General features: G+C 51.6%; 1 protein-coding gene across 1 annotated transcript in view; it reads left to right on the forward strand.

Annotated features, from left to right (window-relative positions):
* LOC119962041 (leucine-rich repeat-containing protein 43-like) overlaps positions 1-20,138 on the forward strand; it is an 86,380-nt gene that overhangs the window by 51,766 nt on the left and 14,476 nt on the right. The window contains exons 7-10 of the mRNA XM_038789828.1: positions 3,161-3,296; positions 12,742-12,881; positions 13,505-13,585; positions 19,552-19,869. Coding sequence (XP_038645756.1) covers positions 3,161-3,296; positions 12,742-12,881; positions 13,505-13,585; positions 19,552-19,869 — 675 coding nt within the window. The remainder of the gene's footprint in view (positions 1-3,160; positions 3,297-12,741; positions 12,882-13,504; positions 13,586-19,551; positions 19,870-20,138) is intronic.

The following is a 20,138-nucleotide window of genomic DNA, read 5'->3' on the forward strand; positions in this document are numbered from 1 at the left end:
GTCCCATCACCCATCTTTCCTGTGTTTGTTCCCAATTAATAAATGCCGCAATTTTAAAATTCTTATTCTATTATTCATGACCATTCTTCACTATGTTCATCTCCTCCAGCCCCACAATGCTCGAGATCTCTGCACTCTGCCGATACTAGCCTCTTGAGCCTTTCCAACACTTCAGATTTGATGGCTGTGCCGTCAACTCCCTATTCCCTGAGCTCTGGAATTCCCCCCTATATCTTTGGCCCTGTTCCTCTCTATTCTCCTTTACGTTGATCTTTAAATCCTATTTCTTTAATCAAGCTATGCTCATCAGGCTTAATATCTCCAGTGTGGCTCGGTGTAAGTTTGTTCCATAATACAACCGTAAAGCGCTTTGGGGCTTTTTAACGGTGCCATATAAAGTTGTTGTTGTTGTCATGGAAAACCTTCTGTCCCGTGAAGCAGCTGGAAGGTGCTTTGCTTCAGTGTATTTTTTTTTTGGAAAGCATTACTCATGTGAGGGCAGATTCTCTGGCCGCGCCCGCCCGGTGACCGGAGAATCTCTCCTGAGGTCAATGGACTTCTCCATTGTCCGTTTCTCGCCCGTGGCGATCTTGCGGCGGGCAGGGTGGAAGAATCCATTAGTGTGAAGAAATACCTTGCTGCTCAAATCTGTAGTGGGGCTTGTTAAACAAGCCTCAAACACAGACACATACACTCAGACAGACACACATAGAGACAGACACACATAGAGACAGACACACACTCAGGCAGACACAGAGACACACACTCAAACAGACACACATAGAGACACACACTCAAACAGACACACATAGAGACAGACACACATAGAGACAGACACACACTCAGGCAGACACAGAGACACACACTCAAACAGACACACATAGAGACAGACACACAGAGACACACACTCAAACAGACACACATAGAGACAGACACACACTCAGGCAGACACAGAGACACACACTCAAACAGACACACATAGAGACAGACACACAGAGACACACACTCAAACAGACACACACTCAAACAGACACACAGAGACACACACTCAAACAGACACACACTCAAACAGACACACAGAGACACACACTCAAACAGACACACATAGAGACAGACACACATAGAGACAGACACACACTCAGGCAGACACAGAGACACACACTCAAACAGACACACATAGAGACAGACACACATAGAGACAGACACACACTCAGGCAGACACAGAGACACACACTCAAACAGACACACATAGAGACAGACACACATAGAGACAGACACACACTCAGGCAGACACAGAGACACACACTCAAACAGACACACATGGAGACAGACACACACTTGGACAGACACAGACAGACATACATAATAATAATCTTTATTGTCACAAGTAGGCTCACATGAACACTGCAATGAAGTTACTCTGAAAATCCCCTAGTCTCTGCACTCTGGCGCCTGTTCGGGTACACTGAGGGAGAATTCAGAATGTCCAAATTACCTAACAGCGCGTCTTTCAGGACTTGTGGGAGGAAACCGGAGCACCCGGAGGAAACACAGACACAGGGCAAACTTGCAGACTCCACACAGCCAGTGACCCAAGCCGGAATTGAACCTGGGAACCTGGCGCTGAACAGTGCTGCCCACTGTACTACCGCGCAGATAGGCAGACACACACACAAACAATCATAGACAGACCACACACACACACAGGTATAGATACACAGACAGACATAACACAGACACACTGACAGACACATAGACACACACAGATGCACACACACAGACACATACACACACGCTGGCAGACACACACACACACGCACACGCACGCGCGCAGACACGAACACATGCACACACCTCAGTTATTTTTATCCCAGTATTTGTATATTCCTGGGAGGGTGAAATCCAAAGTTTCACCTGGGACATTATGCACAGGATATGGCACTCACCTTGACTGGGCTCCACTACTCCGATAAGGAGCATCGATAAGGCAGATAGTCAACATCTTTTCCCAAAGGTAGAGGAGTCTAGAACTAGAGGGCCTAGGTTTAAGGTGAGAGGGGAGAGATACAAAAGAGACCAGAGGGGAAATTTCTTCACACAGAGGGTGGTGAGCATCTGGAATCAGCTGTCAAAGGCAGTGGTAGAGCAGGTACAATTTTGTCCTTTAAAAAACAGTTAGACAGTTACATGGGCAGGGTGGGTATAGAGGGATATGGGCCAAATACAGGCACGTGGGACTGGCTTAGTGATAGAAACTGGGCAGCATGGACCAGCTGGGCCAATGGGTCTGTTTCCATGCTGTAAAAATCTTTGGTTCCAATTAATGTTTGTGTGCTTCAGAAGAACATTTGTTGATAAACAGGCTGGGGTTCCATTGTCTCTCAGAGTGTCACCCACCAGCAATTCAGCCAGTGACAGACTTTATATCCTTAATCATCTTTGACTTGTATGTCCACTTTGTGCTATTATCATAACTATCAGTAATACAAGGGTTAATGCAGTATCAAGAATAGCCACTAGAGGGAGCTGCCGATACAACTATATAGAACATAGAACGATACAGCGCAGTACAGGCCCTTCGGCCCTCGATGTTGCACCAACATGGAAAAAAAAACTAAAGTTTTTAGTTTAAAGTCCATCTAACCTACACTATAAAACAGTGATGCTAGATCTTAGGGGAGGAGTGTATGCAGGAGACAGCTAGTGAAGGTCATAAGAGAGGTTAGTGTGAGAAGGTTAGATTATAGTTTATACCAGTAGTGATATTATTGATCAATTCTGTATTCTAAAGGACTAAGTGTCGAAACCCAGTTTAGTAGTGTAAATGAAATCATAGCTTTGTTTAAGTAAAGCTATTCTGTGGTCTTTGTGGGACACTACGCCAACCATCCTAAATAAGCAAGACAAAGAACACCACACACTTTTAAAAACTCACACGTCTTATTTAGAGTTCAATATTTCCAGAAATAATTCCGCGATTTTCCTTCATCATTCTGATATAAGTACATATCCCCTTTAAAAGGCAGCTCGAAAGAATTATGACCCAGACAAAAAGAGTATGAATAATAATTATGATACTGTGTGATTGTTTTTTTGTGTGTCTCGATGGTTAGCCTCTCCATTTAATTTTTAACATTTTTTTAAAAAATGTTTTCCACAGGAGGACACACAAATTGAAAATTCCCTTAATGGCTTGCCCAATGAAAAAGACACATTTTCGTCACAAGCAATTCCTACTGCGCTTCCTGATTTGAGGATCAACGCTACACACATTGAAAACGAGGAATCTTTTTGCGGTAATCAGATAAATTCAGTTAAATTGCAATGTTTTTGATCCTGAAACATTGAAATATATGTTTGGCGGTTAATCTATTTCAACATTCTGCCTTGATGTTATTTAGGGATTACTGTATTTGAAAAGTCAGTGGAGTTGTGCATCATTTGTGCCACTATTGACACATTGCTCTCACTCTGCTGCAAGGCTGCACAATGTGTTGACACAGATAGAACCATCACAAGAAATATTCAGCACAGGCCATTTAGCCCCGTCAGCCACAATGAGCCTCCCCATGCCTTTCCTTATCTAACACTGTCAACTTATCCTTTATTCTCATTCTCCTCATATGCTTCCCCTGCTTCACTTTAAATGCAGCAATTTTGTGATGGTTATTGCAATGGCCTTACTTTTCATAGCCCTGATTTTTAAACAATTTTCATCTGCATAAAAATAAATTTAGTAATCCCACATTTAGCCATCCACCAACCAGGGTCCAGCTTTGTATTTGGTAGGAAGGTGATAACCATACTTGGATTCAATATGGTATAAATATTTGAGGCTCTCAAAACTGCCATTGAATCTCTACTTAACTGCAAAGGCGCAAATCTGGGTTAGGACTGTGGAAACAAAATTAAATAAGGGCAAGTGAACCACAACATTCTATCTAAGTACCTCCTCCCAGGCCATAACTCAAATATAGAAGTGTCAATCAGCAATGAGATGTTAGTTTCTCTCTGCCAGTGATGGTTGAGAGATAAATATAGTCCAGAACAAAAGGCAGGTGGGGGAGATACCCTGCTCTTCTTCAAATGGCTCTTTTTAACACCTATCCGGGGGGGGTTCAACTTCTCTTTCTAAAAACTGTACTTGTGACAATACAGCTATTCCACGCTTCCTATTGCTGCACTGAAAGTGTCACCTAGATGATCTGGTCAAGATTTTGGAGTGGAACTTTACCTTTTTCCTCCTCAGAGGCTAGAATATTTCCAATGAACGCATCGCTGGCATCTGGGTACGAGTGTCACCGGGTTAGAATTCATTCAGAAGAGTTGGCAGTAATCTGCTTTCCCTCCAATACAAACACATGAAAATAACACCAGCTGGTCCACAGAAGTGATCACGTATTGTTGTTCTGGGTGCTGGGAGAAGCAAAAATTAAAACATTGATAGGGGAAAATTAAATTAAATTCCTCTCTGAACCTTAAGGACAATTAAAATGATTTCTAGAAGGGCATCGTGTCCATGAGATACCTGAACAAAAATCGCACCTACCTGTTATAAACACAGCTATCCGCCTCAGCCAAGAAGAGCACACCAGACTCTTTTGAACGTCTGAAGGGGGATCCACAGCCAATTCAGGAGCCTTCAGTTTGTTCCAGGGGACAGTGATGCTCTGTGAAAACAACACATAAATCCCTTGTCTTTCTCATCTACCAAGCTCAAATAATCTATCCACACAGATACGGACTAGACTCCACATTATTTTAAATACATATAATCAAATCGCCTCAAAGTCTGTGCTTTATTCGGGTAAAAAGACAGTGCTGCACAAGACTATTATGATAAATAAAATAAAGACTGTAAAGACTTTCATCCTACTGCAGGAGCAGATGATAGAATATCAACTTTTGGGATTGGAGCTGGAATATAATAATGAATAAGAGGAACAGGCCGGAAAGAAATATTGCTGCTGATGCGATGTGGGTAAGGTCCCAGCAGCTCAAAAGACATTGGGCGTGATTCTCCGGAAAGTGCTGTAGTGAGTGGGAATTGTCGTGAGCTTCCCGGCGCACAGCCAGCAACGCTATTCAACGTTAATTGGCCCACTTAACGAGGCCTCAAGGACATCTTGCCGCAAATGAATGCTCCCCAGCTGATTCGCCGGCACCTCCCTCGCTAGCTCCCCCGCTAACAAGGTTGAGCAGCACTTTAGCAGCACTTGCTCAGCCAACCCCAGCCAGCTCACAACAATGGCCACAAGATTTGAGGCTGCTGGACAGTATGGAGGCCAAGAGGGATGTCCTGTTCCCCTGAGGGTCAGCCATAGGGGCAGCCGGTGCTGTCTTGGGTGAGATGGCAGCGGCTGCAAGCACCAGGTGTGTGACCAGGAGGACTGGCCTCCAGTGCAGGAAAAAGATCAATGAGCTACACCGGGCAGCACGAGTGAGTAGATACCAATGCACCCCCCCCCCCCCCCCCCCGCCCCCACAGGAGCATTCCCCCCCCCTAAATCTCCATGTAACCCCCAATCCTCCATCCACTCCCCCTCCCCCTTCAACCCCCCAAACCTCCTTCACACCCGCTTCCCACCACTGTGAACCACGAATGTGGATAACGATGTCCTCTCTGTGTCTCCTCAGGAAAAGCTCTCCCATAATCAATGGGAAAGGGCCCAGACTGATGGTGATGTGCTGGACATCAGAATCCTCGCCACCTTCGAGGAGCATGCCCTGGAGGTGACCGGTGTGGCTGAGGACAGACCGGTCACCAACATGGAGGCTGGCGGTCGCCGCAGAGGTGAGGAAACTCCGCGCTCCAGCTGGAGGACCTGTCAAATGTGAGTTGTTATTGCCTTACTGATTGACCCATTCCTCCCACTGACCACCTGTCCATTCTCCCACAGGTCCTCCAGCCGACATCACCGGCCCATCCTGGGTGGCCCCCTCTCCAGCCTCCCAGGAGACCACCTCGGAGGAGAGCTCCAAGGATGCCACCGTAATAGGCGTGTCACAGCTGCCATCGCCACCCTCCGCCAGCGCAGTTACACGCAGTTCGGTGGGAAATGTTAGTGGTCAGGCTTCTGGGGCACAAACGGATGAGCACCACATAGCTGCTGATGTAGAGGAACCCCCAGGTGAGACAGCAGTCAGAGGTCTGTTTCCTAGGACACAGCTGGGTCCCAGCCTGATGCTGAGCCTGTGGAAGAGGTCATCCCGGAGCTGATGGGGACGATAGTGAGCAGCCGGGACATTCAGAGGAAGATGTAAGTGTCACTTCAGCAGATCCACAGCCGCTTGGAGGAGTCCCAGAGGCTACAGGTGCAGGAGCTGTCACTGGCAATGCGTGGCACTGAGGCCAACACTGCTAGGGTGGCGACTGCAGTGCAGAGTCTGGTGCACGATGTCAGCACCATGAGTGAAAGTGTCCAAGGTGTGGCGGAGTCAGTGACAGCTCTGTCTGAGGGTCTTGGTAGAATGTCTGATTCGCTGGGGGGGGGGGGGGGGGGGGGGGGGACCCAGTACCAGGCTGACATTGATTTTGTTTTTGTTTTTATTGAGATTTTTGTACTATACAGAACAAGGATAAGCGTAGATATTAGGAGACAAAGGATAAATAAAAATATTTATACATCGGTCTGTTTCTATAATTTACATCAGTCATCTTGTATTATTTACAATAGTGGTTACGGTTTCCTGTTTTTCATTCCCCAGTAGTTTTTCGATTCTAGCTAGGTACCCTGTTCCGCCTCCAACTTTCCTTCCTGGCAACCCTTAGTTTTTAAAAGAGATGAATAAGTCCCAAACTAAGGCCAACTAAACATTCCTGCAAAATTGTGCATACTTAGTGAAAATAAGCTAAAGCTCAGACCGTGAGATCAATGTAATTTGTATTTCTCTCTGTCCCATATCTTCAATCTCTTCCATTGTATTGTTGCTCGTTCTGGGTGAGTGTGCTTAACACTCCATTTGGCTCTGTTTCGTTACTTAGCTTTGGAGTCGCCAGGTATCGTTAAGATACCACCACAAGTTTCAAGGTCAAGTTCAAAGCAATAAATCCATACACCAGTTAGTAAGTTCAAACAAGACAAGTTTATTATATTACAGTAATCTGCTAATCATGCATATAAAACTATAAGACTAGGCTAATCCTACCACTAATAGGCCAAATACTTATCTGGATAAGGGGACTGCCGGATCAGGGAACAACAGCTTCTAGCTTTGTCCTGGGTCCGCAGGCTTCCAGTAGTTATGGACTAAAGGGGGTCAGGAGTGTCTACTCTCATAGCGTGCGTTGTGACTTACTTGTTGGCGGCTGCTGTCCAGACCTCTCCTCCTCAAGGCTCTTCTGCTGCAACGGTGTTCTGCTGGGAGGGCTGGCTGGTCAAGGAGAGGCTGGCAGAGAGAGCTGGTCGAGGAGAGGCTGGCAGAGAGAGCTGGTCGAGGAGAGGCTGGCAGAGAGAGAGAGCTGGGGTCGGGGTCTCTGTTTTATACCTCTCTCAGGGTCTGGGCGGACCCTCTATTCACTCGCAATCGATTGGGTCTCTTCCCAATCGATTGATTTGAATTCCCCAATAGCGGGGCAATTCCTCGATCACTGGGACGGTTCTTGCGACTTATTGTTTTGGACTTCTTTGGCGCCGAAAAGTCTGGCCTTCCATTCAATGTATCAATCTGTGTTTAACTTGTTTCCATTGTATCTGGGGATCGCCCAGTATCGCCTCATTAGTATGCTAACTGTTTTCTTTTCATAGTGCTGTCTGGTTTCTGCAGCAGTCAAAACTGGTTCCTGCAGCAGTCAAAACTGGTTTCTGCAGTAGTCTGAATATACAAGCGCTTTGCAAGCTGCTTGCTTTACAACATGTCCAATTTCCCTGCATTCCTTGCAATCTTCCATTTTGTGTTGGGCAGTGGTCACCCCAGGTGGCTACAGTATCTCCTCTATTTACAATAACTGTGTGGCGCTAACAATTGCACACAAAGACTCAAGACATGTACAATTGAGGCTTTATTGCTGTGTGATGCTATTCCTCCGGCGGCAGCTGTAGAATAGGATCTCAGTGACTCACACGCATATTTACACACAAGCTCCCTGTGGGCGGAGCTAGCCAGCAATGGCTTACCGCAGGAACCTGTATTACAGGTACAGCCATACCGGTTAGCAGGTTACAGGTTGAGCCGAATCGGCGGTCGAACGTTCCGCTGTGATCGGCATAGCTGTGGTGGCAACATCGGCACAGGCGGTGATGGCAGATGCTGGCGGTGTTGGTGCTGGCTGCTGGCGGGATGACTCCGAGAGCGAGCCAAAATCTTCCGTGTCCTCCAGTGTGGGCATGGGGACGAGGGATGGACCTGGTAGGGCGAATACGGAGGCGCCGGGGAAAAGGAGGGTGGCGCGGGGGGGAAAGGGGGCATGGGCATGGGATCAGCACCTGAGGGAGCCAGGTCCCGGAGCGAGACTGTGTCCTGGCGGCCGTTGGAGAACTCCACGTAGGCATACTGAGGGTTGGCGTGGAGTAGGCGTACTTTGTCCACCAGGGGTTCTGCCTTGTGGTGCTGGACATGCCTACGGAGAAGGACTGGGCCCGGAGTCGTGAGCCAAGTCGGGAGCGACACCCCGGGTGTAGACTTCCTAGGGAAGGCAAAAACACGTTCATGGGGTGTACTGTTAGTTGCGGTGCACAGTAGTGACCGAATGGAATGGAGCGCGTCAGGGAGGACCTGCTGCCAGCGAGCGGCTGGGAGGTTCCTGGACCATAGGGCCAGCTGGACGGCCCTCCATACCGTCCCGTTCTCCCTCTCTACCTGCCCGTTACCCCGGGGGTTGTAGCTGGTCGTCCTGCTGGAGGCGATACCCCTGCTGAGCAGAAATTGACACAGCTCATCACTCATGAACGAGCATCCCCTGTCACTGTGGATGTAGTCGGGGAAACCGAACAGAGCAAAAATGGAATCCAGGGCCTTGATGACGGTGGCAGATGTCATGTCCGGGCATGGGATGGCGAAGGGGAACCTAGAAAATTAATCGACCACACTAAGGATGTAGGCGTTGCGGTCGGTGGAGGGGAGGGGCCCGTTGAAATCCACGCTGAGGTGTTCAAAAGGGCGGGACGCTTTCACCAGGCGCGCGCAATCTGGCCGGTAGAAGTGCGGCGTGCACTCGGCACAGACCTGGCAGTCTTTGGTGACTGTCTGTACTTCCTCGACGGAGTAGGGCAGATTGCGGGCTTTGATTAGATGGTAAGTGAGTGACCCCCGGATGGCAAAGGCTCTCGTGCAAGGCACGGAGCTGGTTCACTTGTGCGCTGGCACATGTACCTCGGGAGAGGGCGTCTGGGAGCTCGTTGAGCTTGCCGGGGCGATACAAATCTTGTAGTTAAAGGTGGAGAGCTCGATTCTCCACCGCAAGATTTTGTCATTCTTGATCTTGCCCCGCTGCGTGTTGTTGAACATGAAGGCTACCGACCGTTGGTCAGTGAGGAGAGTGAATTTCTTGCCAGCCAGGTAATGCCTCCAGTGCCGCACCTCTTCAACGATTGCCTGGGCATCCTTTTCAACAGAGGAATGTCGAATTTCGGAGGCGTGGAGGGTGCGTGAAAAGAATGCCACGGGTCTGCCTGCCTGATTCAGCGTGGCGGCAAGGGCGACATCTGAAGCGCCGCTTTCTTCTTGAAAAGGCAGAGTCTCGTCTACTGCGTGCATCCCGGCCTTGGCTATGTCAGATCAAATGCGGACGAAGGCCTGTTGTGCCTCGGCCGTGAGGGGAAAATGTGCGGACTGGATAAGTGGGTGGGCCTTATCCGCGTATTGTGGGACCCACTGGGCATAATAAGAAAATAACCCCAGGCAGCGTTTGAGGGCCCTGGGGCAGTGGGAGCTCGATGAGGGGGCGCATGCGGTCGGGGTCGGGCCCCAGTAGTCCGTTTTGGACTACGTAGCAGAGGATGGCTAAGCGGTCTGTGCGGAACACGCACTTCTCCTTGTTGTACGTGAGATTAAGGAAAGATGGGGTGTGGAGGAATTTAGAAAGGTTGGCATCATGGTCCTGCTGGTCATGGCCGCAGATGGTGACATTGTCGAGGTACGGGAAGGTGGCCTGCAGTCCGTACCAGTCAACCATTCGGTCCATTTCTCGTTGAAATACCGAGACTCCATTCGTGACGACCGTCTGCCTCGAAGGCAGTGTAGGGACGGTCCGATTTACGGATGGGGAGCTGGTGGTAGGCAGATTTCAGGTCAATAGTAGAGAAGACCTGGTACTGTGCAATCTGATTGACCATATCAGACATGCGGGGGAGAGGGTACGTGTCGAGCTGCGTGTACCGGTTGATGGTCTGGCTGTAGTCCACGACCATCCTGTGCTTCTCCCCGGTCTTAACCACTACCACCTGGGCTCTCCAAGGACTGTTGCTGGCCTCGATGATACCCTCCCGAAGCAGCCGCTGGACTTCGGACCTGATGAAGGCCTTGTCCTGGGTGCTGTACCATCTGCTCCTGGTGGCGACGGGCTTGCAATCTGTGGTCATATTGGCAAAGAGGGAGGGAGGCTCGACCTTGAGGGTTGCGAGACCGCAAACGGTGAGGGGAGGTAGGGGTCCGCCGAATTTGAGGGTGAGGCTCTGGAGATTGCATTGGAAATCCAGGCCTAGTAAGAGTGACGCGCAGAGGTTGGGGAGAATGTACAGATGGAAACGGTCGAATTCCATGCCCTGTACAGTAAGTTTAAACAGGTAGAAACCCCGGATCGGGACAGAGTGGGAACCGGAGGCAAGAGAGATCTGCCTGTTGGCGAGATGGACCGCAAGGGAATAGCGCCTTACCGTTTCCGGGTGGACGAAGCTCTCGGTGCTCCCGGAGTCGATGAGGCAGGAGGTCACGTGGCCGTTGACCAGCGCCGTTGTGGAAGAGGGTGCCAGGTTGCGAGGACACGACTGGTCGAGCGTAACGGAGGCGAGTAGCGGGCGATCGGCGGTCGAGTCTGATGAGTCCGACGAGTAGAGGTAGCAACCCATGTCCCGGTCCCAGGAGGACAGAATGGCGGCGTCTGGAGTACTTGGGTGGGAGAAGATGGCGGCGGACAAGATGGCGGCGCCCATGGAGCGCACGTTGTGGGGCCGGGACAAGATGGCGGCGCCCATGGAATGCACATGGCGGTGGGGGATGAAGATGGCGGCGCCCATGGAGCGCACGTGGTAGGGGCGGCGAAAGATGGCGGCGCCCACTGATCGCACGTGGGGTCGGGGGAAGCGGACGGCAGGGCCCATTGTGCGATTGGCTGAGGCGAGGGGGGGAACGGGGGGGGCGATAGCGGCAACCATCCGGGACTGACACACCGCTGCAAAGTGGCCTTTCTTGCCACAAGCTTTGCAGGTCGCGGTGCGGTCCGGGCAGCGCTGGCGGGGGTGTTTCTGCTGACCGCAGAAGTAACAGCGGGGACCCCCAGGGAGCGCGGTGCGGCGAGCAGTGCAGGCGTAGTGCACGGGGGCGGCTGCTGGGGGGGCCGGTTGAGGGGTCCACGAGGGGTAGGACGGGTGGGCTGAGTGGCTAGCGGAGTAAGATCGCGCACTACGGGAGGTTGCCGTCATTGAAAGCGCCAGAGTCTTTGTGGCCGCGAGGTCGAGAGCAGCCCTTTCCAGCAGTCGTTGCCGGATGGGGTCCGATGCAATGCCTGTAACAAAGGCATCGCGCATGGGTAAATCAGAGTGTTCTGTGGCTGTGAGGGCCTGGCAGTCGCAGTCTCGTACCAGAGGTATAAGGACCCTCCAGAAGTCCTCAATCGACTCACCCGGCTGCTGGACGCGAGTAGAGAGTCGATGTCTCGCAAACAGGGTGTTCATCGACAGTGCATAGTTCTCCTTGAGCAGTTCCATAGCTCTGGCGTAGTCAGGCGCATCTCGAATTAGCAGAAAGACACTGGAGCTAAGTCTTGAGTACAGGAGTTGTCTTTTTTGAGCCTCCGTCGGGGGAGGGTCCGCTGAAGAGATGAAGGCCTCGAAGACTGCAAGCCAGTGAATGAAGTCTTTCCTGGCGTGAGGCGACTGCGGATCCAGCTGCAGACGGTCAGGCTTGATCCTGATGTCCATGGTGTAAGGAAAATCACACAGCAATAAATTGTGACGCTAACAATTGCACACAAAGACTCGAGACATGTACATCTCAGTGACTCACACGCATATTTATACACAAGCTCCCTGTGGGCGGAGCTAGCCGGCAGGGGCTTACCAGAGGAACCTGTATTACAGGTACAGGCATACATCCCCCTACTGCAAGTACACATATCTACAGTGGTTATATCACCACAAACTGCATTTTTAATTCTCCATTATTTTCTGATCGTAAGCTTTAATATTTCAGCTCGTAAATATTCATTCCTTGTTCACTTTAAACCATGTTGTTCTGCTACCTATTTCTGATTGTTCCCTTTAAGGGCAACACAGCAGAGTAAGGGTCACCTGGCCTGGGTGACCAATCAGGACTGAGAGTGGGGGAACACCCCAGGGGGAGGAGCTCTCCTAGGCAGAGGTATTTTCGAGCCAGCTGCAAACATGCTGCTGCTCTTAAAGATCACTAAATAAATCCCTTTTTGTTCACTAATGAAGTTTCCGAAAGTGCATCATAACAGATGCGAACACCATTTTGTATACTTCTCTTATATAAAGTGATGGGACACAAGTTTATGTGGAATGAAAATGAGGTACTATGTTTATATATATATACTTTCATATATAAAATTTCATTTTCCTTCAGTATTTAATTACAAGTTACCTCAAAAATCATGGGGAGATCCTATTACATATCACTATTCCAAGGTACACCTGGTGAAAGAATTGTATGGGCTGAAGCAACTGCTACAAAATGGGCTGACAGTAACCGTAACACAAGAAAAGGTAGGCTTTGTTTATAGTTATCAGTTGCTAATTCTGTTATGTCCCTAATTTGACATTTTCTGAAACACTGTTTGATGGGACTGCGACTCTGTTCTGATGAATGTCTGAAAACCTAGATCTAGAATTTTGAATTCAAAATCCACCTGTGGGGCTGAGGCAGTTCAGTCTGTTTTGGAAAATGGCACAGTGCCGAGGTCCCAGGTTCGATCCCGGCCCCGGGACACGGTCCATGTGGAGTTTGCACATTCTCCCTGTGTTTGTGTGGGTCCCCCCCCCCCCCCCCCCCCACAACCCAAAGATGTGCAGGCTAGGTAGATTGGCCACGCTAAATTGCCCCTTAATTGAAAAAAAATGAATTGGGTGCTCTAAATTTATCTATTATTGCCAATCATAGCAAAGATCATTTCAGATTCCTATTTTCTCTTTTTGTGAATGGGGCTGAGAGGCATCCTTTAGATCAGGCATCAATGTATCAACTCAGTGTACTTTTGTAGAACATTGAAATCTTGTTGATATTGTAACTTTTGCATTTCGTTCTCTTGTTCATATGCTCTCACTCTCAGCTTGAACATTTGTTAAGTGATCGTTTTATTTTGAGATTGAAGTCTTGCTTGTTTCAATAGATCCTTTCATGGCCGATAGAAATAGAGGAAGAAAAGTCTCCAGAAACATCCGTGAAAGGGAAAGCTCAAGATTCTGCAAAGGTGGTAGCAATGCATATGCAAAGCTATATCACAAGAAAAAAATGAAAAGGGTCTGTCATATTTTGGAGCAGGCCATTCATCCCTTCAACAAGATTAAATATTTTCCTATTGTGCGCTTTGAAAATAGCTTTTCTCAATTAGAAAGCTTCTAAATGTTAAAAAACTGTTGTTCTTTACTATCATAATCACAGAGATTTGTTGTTTCAAATTGGGTGACAACCCTTAGATGTGATCAGTGATGTTAGTTTCAGGACACCCAGGTGCTACTGCCAGGCTGGAAAGGGCATTGCCGGCTGGCGATCGGGCCCAGGTGGCATCTTGCCCATGCTGGAGATCGGGCCCAGGGGTGCCCTTCCCTTATGAGGTGGGGTGCAGAGGACCTGAGAATCCCCTAATTGGTAAGTTGGGGTGTTGGGGGGGCTGGAGGCCGCAATGGGGTGTTCACAGATCGGGGTGCTATTTACTTCCTGCGCTGGCCAGCTGAGCTCGTTATTGGAGAAGCGTAGCCCAATTGTGGCCTTGGCAGGGTTTTCCTCGCTGAGGCCCAAAAATTAAATAGAAAAATTAAATTAAATTTAATAGCGGGGTTGTTCTTGGAGCTCCAAGTGCCGGGAAATACCCCGTTAAACGAGCCTAAAACGGGGGCCGGGATTCTCCAAGTTCTGACGCCGGCGTGAAAAGCGGCGTGAACCACTCCAGCGTCAACGGTCCTCAATTGTCTGATATGCTGCCCTTCCTCAGGGGCTAGGTCACTGCCAGAGTGGTCCCCGCAGCTCCAGCCGGCGCAACACGGCTGGTGTGAGTTAGTGCATGCACGCTACGGCTGGCGTGATTCCGCGCATGCGCGTGGGTTCGCATTTCAGCGCCGGCCCCCCGGGCAATATGGCGGAGCCCTACAGGGGTTGGCATGGAGGAACATAGGCCCCCACGGAACCAGCCTGCCCGCCGATCGGTAGGCCCTGATTGCGGGCCGGGCCACCGCGGAGGCTCTTCCCCGGGGTCGGATCCCCCAGCCCTCTCCCACCAGGACGGCCCTCGCACGCAGAACTTCCAGGTCCCACCATGTGGGACCATGTGTGACACAGGCCGGCGGGACTCGGCGGCCACCCGCTTTCAACGGCCCCCGACCGGCGCGGCGGTGATCCTGCATGCGCCCGAGAATCAGTGCCGGAGAATCGGCCAGCCGACGTTGGGGCGGCATGGCCCCATTCTCGCACCCCCACGGAGATTCTCCAACCCAGCACGGGGTCGGAGAATCCCGGCCCGGGTCTTTGGGCACGGTTCTCTTGCCGCATTGTGCTCAAGCAAGAGTAAAATGCGGCCCGAGAATCTCAGGACAGGCGTCCAGCGGATCTGACGACAGGCTTCATGCCTCGCAGGATTCACCAAAGTCCCATGAATGGCAGAACCCTGCCCAAAGATGCCGGGACCAAATGACACTCGCAAAAGTAGGTTGTAAACCTATTTACGACCTACATGCCCGGGAGCCACCAACCTCCATAGATTCTCCGGCCTCCCCAGGCAGGCTGCAGCCGAGCGCTGATCGGTGCTAGTCCGCACAAACGTGGACCAGGGAAAACGGCACCTGGGATGGGTGGGGTCCTGGGAGGGAGGGGTTGCTGTAAGGGCGCTTTGGGGGGGGGGGGCTAAAGATGGGGGGGACCCCATAGCGGGTGTCCTCACTTGGGGGGTGTGGGGTAGTGCCCACATGTGTGGGGGTGACATTGCCCGTGGGTGGGGGGAGTGGGTGACCCACAAGCTCACTTAGAGATCGGTGCACCCTTTCAAAATGGCGACCCGATCTGAGTTCAGCTCCCCAGTGCTAAAAAAAATTCAGTGGGCTAAACCGGTAAGAAACCCCCCAGGGCCCATAAAAGTGACTACGTGTCATTAAATAGCAGTGGGAAACTCGCCGGCATAGCCAGCGGGAAACTCCCAGAAAGACCCGCCACAAATTAACGTAGAAATTTTTTGGGAGAATTGCATCCTGTGGGCACGATTGTCCAGGCTCGTTGTAGCTCTCGCTCAAGCGTAACGAGGCCGGTGAATAGTGAGAGCGGCCAAAACCGAGATCCGCACCAGGTGCCAAACAGGCCCTGCCCCCATAGGTGAATTCGGGATTCACGATAAGAAATCTATTATCGCCACTTAAGCCCCATTTCCATACAATTAACGAGAGCTACCCCATATCCAATGGACTTGCATCATTCAGCAGCCACCCCAGTGAGTGGTCACGCTGGCATCGATTAGTAATCCTTTTGAAAAACGTGAACCTGGCGGAAGGGTTTCTGTGGGGAGCCGAGGAGGTGACTAACCATCTTTGCTCACAGGAAAGAGCCTGGGGGTGCTGGGCTTGCCACCCCAGTGCTTGGCAGGGGTTGGGGGACTCTTGGGTGGGGGGGGGGGGGGGGCACCCTCCGCAGGGGTGGGCCGCCATGGGGGTGGGCGGCACTAGAGAGATGGACAAAAGACCCGGGGGTCATCCTGCACTGCAGAAGGAAGTGAGAGGCATCATAATGGTTTTGCGAAAATGTCTTTAATGTGCTGTACAAACCCCACTCCTGTTGGTGCCACACCCTCACCCCGCCTCCCTACCCCTACCTTCCCCCTCCCCTCTCTCCAGGTGCCCCCACTGGTCCTCCACATGCTTGGCCCTCCTAATTCTCCCACTACATCTTGGTGTTTCCTCAGGATGTACATCAGAGGTGGAGGCAGCCAGCTGCTGATCTCGCCCCGTGGACTTTGATGCCCTGGCGGGCGATCCCTGGGGCCTGTGGGCCTTGGCTCACTTGTCTCCGGCACATGCTCAGCTGTGTTGCCCTGTCCCATGTGCTGACTGTGAGATGTGACCTCATCAGAGGGGTGGACCTCGAGGGAGCTGGTGGCGACTGTCACCACTCCATGGGACGAGTCCGGCTTGGCACCCTCCTCTCGCTCAGTGCCCATAGGGCCAAGGGGTCCACCTTGGGATGGAGAGACAGCTGGTTCGAGCCCCGTCTGCCCCTGCATCATCTGGCTCTGCCTGCCCTGGCGGTTCCCCATGGTCCCCACCATCCTGGCGACGCCCTCAACGATGCTCCTTAGTGACTGGGCCATTCTCTGCAGCACCTCAGCCATCCCCACCTACAACTGGGACAAGCTCCGCTGCATCTCGGCCATGCCCATCTGAGAGCAGGACATGTCCCACAGAACCTCAGCAAGGTCGGCCTAGTGCTGGGTGACAGCCCCCAGCGGGTCGGACATTTTGCCGAGACCCTCAGCCATGACTGTCACTGACAGCTCGACACCATGGACACCTTCGCGAATGGTGCCGACATCCTGCACCAGGCTTTCCACTGCGGTCGCCACCCTAGCAGTGTTGGCCTTGGTGCCACGCATTGCCAGCGACATCGCCTGCGCCTCTGGGACTCCTCCAAGCGGCTATGGATCTGCTGGAGTGACTCTGACATCTCCCTCTGAATGTCCCGGGCTACTCCATATCGTCTCCATCAGCTCTGGGTAACTCTGTTCCACAGGCTCAGCATCAGGCTGGGATCCAGCAGACCTCTGACTGCTGTCTCACCTGGGGGTTCTTGCCTCTACCTGATGTACATCAGCAGCTGTGTGGTGCTCACCAGATTGTGCCCCAGAAGCCAACCACAACGTTGCCCACTGAGATGTGTGTATCTGCGCTGGTGAGGGTGGGGATGACAGCTTTGCCACTACTACGGTTGCATCTTCTGAGCTCTCCTCCGTGGTAGTCTCCTCGGAGTCAGGGTGGGCTGGTGCCGTCGGCTGGAGGACCTGCGGGAGAATGGACACGTAGTCAGTGGGAGGGATGGGTCAGTCAGTAAGGCAACAACAACTCCTGTTTGACAGGTCCTCCGGGTGGAGCCCGATGGTTCCTCACCTCTGCGACGTCTGCCAGCCTCCGCAAGGTTGACTGATCTATCCTCGGTCACACCAGTCACCTCCAGGGCCCACTCCTCGAAGGATGTGAGGATTCTTATGTCCGTCACCCCACCACCAGTCTGGGCCTTCTCCCGACGATATGGGAGAGCTTTTCCTGAGGAGACAGAAAGAGGGCATCATTAAGCATATGCGTGGTTCACTCTGGTGGGAAAGGGGGTATGAAGGTGGGGTGGGGGGGGGAGGAGGGAGGGCTGGGGGTCAGATGGAGAGTTGGAGGGTGGGTGCTCCCTTGGAGATGGCAGGTGGTGGTGAGAGGCATTGGTGTCTACTCACTCGTGCTGCCCAGTGTACGCCATTGACCTTCTTCCTGCACTGCTGGCCAGTCCTCCTGGTCACATTGCCTGAGCTGACAGCTGCTGCTACCTCATCCCAGGCAGCACTGGCTTCCTTATGGCTCACTCTCTGGGACCCTCAGGGGAACAGGACAACCCTCTTGGCCTCTACCACAGTGTCTAGGAGCCTCCCCAGGTCAGCATGCCCGAATCTTGGGGCTGGTCTCCTCAGTGCCATTGTTGCGAGCTGGCTGGGGTTGGCTGAGCAAGTGCAGCTTAAGTGCTGCTCAACATTATTAGTGGGGGGGGGGGGGGGGGGGGGGGGGGGCTGGCGAGCGCGGTCCCGGCGAATCAGCTGCCGAGCCAGCATTTAGGGCGAGAAGCCCGTGAGGTCTCGTTAAGTGGATCAATTAACGCTGAGTAGCATTGCCGAGTGCTGAGTGCTGGGAAGCTCGCGGCAATTCCCGCTCGCTACCACACTATTCACTCTCCACGAGGGCGATCCACCGGCCGCGTTTCACTCTCCCTAGAGCGCGGTGCAGTCAGCGGATGCCGGGAAAGCCCTCTCACGGGCTTCCCGACAGTCATGTGTCTCATGGATTTACCCAAGTCCCGCGAGGCGTCCGAATCTGAAACACGTCCACAAGAGGCATGACCAAATTGTGCACGCATGAGCTGGTTTTAAACCGGCTTAGGCAAACGTACCCGGTATCCACTGGCAACAAAGTATCCACCAGCCTTCTCAGCGAGGCCGCAGCCAGGCCCTGTTCAGCACCTGGAGGGTCTCCTGGGTGATCAGAGACCCCTGGGTGGTCAGGATTAGAGCAGGGTGGTCCCCTGGTCCTCCCCTCTGGAATGTGGGCACCTTGGCACTACCTAGCTGTCACCTTGGCACTGGTACGTTTCCCGGATGGCACGGTCATGCCAGCTGGAGTACTGCCTGGGTGCCAGGGTAACAGTGCAAAGGTGCCCAAGTGCCAGGGTGGCATTGTCAAGGGGCAGGGGTGACATGGGCCATGCCCATGAAAGGAGGGTGGAGGGGGAGTTTGAAGAGTGGAGGTACACAAGGCAGTTAAGTAAGGACCTCTGGGCGTTTGGAGGGGTGATGGATGGGGATCCTAGAAGGGAGGGGGTGCTGTAAGGGGGCTTGGGGGAGCCTGAAGAGGGGGGTCCCCAGGGACCCCATAGCTGAATGTCCTCACTTGGGGGGTGTGGGGTAGTGCCCACATGTGTGGGGGGGTGACCTTGCCTATGGGTGGGAGTTGTGGGGGACCTTTTCACGGGTGACCCTTTCGAAACGTTTAGCTCCCCAGTGCTAAAAATAATTCTAAGGGCGCAATTCTCCGGCCAAGAGAATCCCGCACGAGATCAATGGAGTTCCTGCATTGTACATGGCTCGCCCGTGCCGTTCTTGCAGCAAGCGGGGCTGGGCCCTAAGTATGCTAAACCGGTGAGAAACTCCACAGGGCCCAAAAAGGTGACTAAGTGTAATTGAATGGCGGTGGGGAACTCGCCAGTAGAGCCGGCAGGAAACGACCTGGAAAAACCCACCACAGATTAACTTTGAATTGTTTTGGGATAATCGGGCCCCACAGATGTTGTCAGGCTGCAGAGGTTTTTTGGAATTTTTTGTTTCAGATTCCAGCACCTGCTTTTACTCTCGTGTGAAAAAGTTTGTCACTTTTTGGATGTTTGCAAGTGCCGATTTGGCTATAATGTATGTTTTCTGTGAGGAGGAACTAGGGAGGCAAAGACAACGGCGTGGGTAAAAAGGACAAAGGCAAAGACAACGGCAAGGGTAAAAAGGACAAAGGCAAAGACAACGGCGTGGGTACAAAGGACAAAGACAAAGACAACGGCGTGGGTACAAAGGACAAAGACGCAGATAAAAAAAATCAACCTATTTTACTTCAAAGTGATCCACCCGTTCAGAAAATACTGGGAACATACCATATTGATCTATACTCCATTGTGACAGGAAATCACTTCTTTGAGAAGATTTGTGATTTAGGAGTTCCCAAAATTGAGCCAAAAGTGAAATCGCCAACGCCAGACATCAAGGTACTGTACAAACATCACCATCTAAATAAGAGCTAAATGGCATGTCAATCTGTAACCACATGTTTCCACTGTTACAATTGTGAACTTTTATTGAATTCAGCAGAAACCAGGAATGTTCAAACAGAAAAGAATACAAGCACAAGAGAATAAGATTATTTTGAACCTCCACCAGGGGTTCAGACCGGTACAATTCCCCATAAAAGTTCCTGAAGACCCCATTAATGTCCACTCCCCTTCACACCACACTGCCTCCCCTATCCGTCACTCCA

This window comes from Scyliorhinus canicula, chromosome 1, assembly GCF_902713615.1.
Source record: "Scyliorhinus canicula chromosome 1, sScyCan1.1, whole genome shotgun sequence".
NCBI classification, from domain to species: Eukaryota; Metazoa; Chordata; class Chondrichthyes; order Carcharhiniformes; family Scyliorhinidae; genus Scyliorhinus; species Scyliorhinus canicula.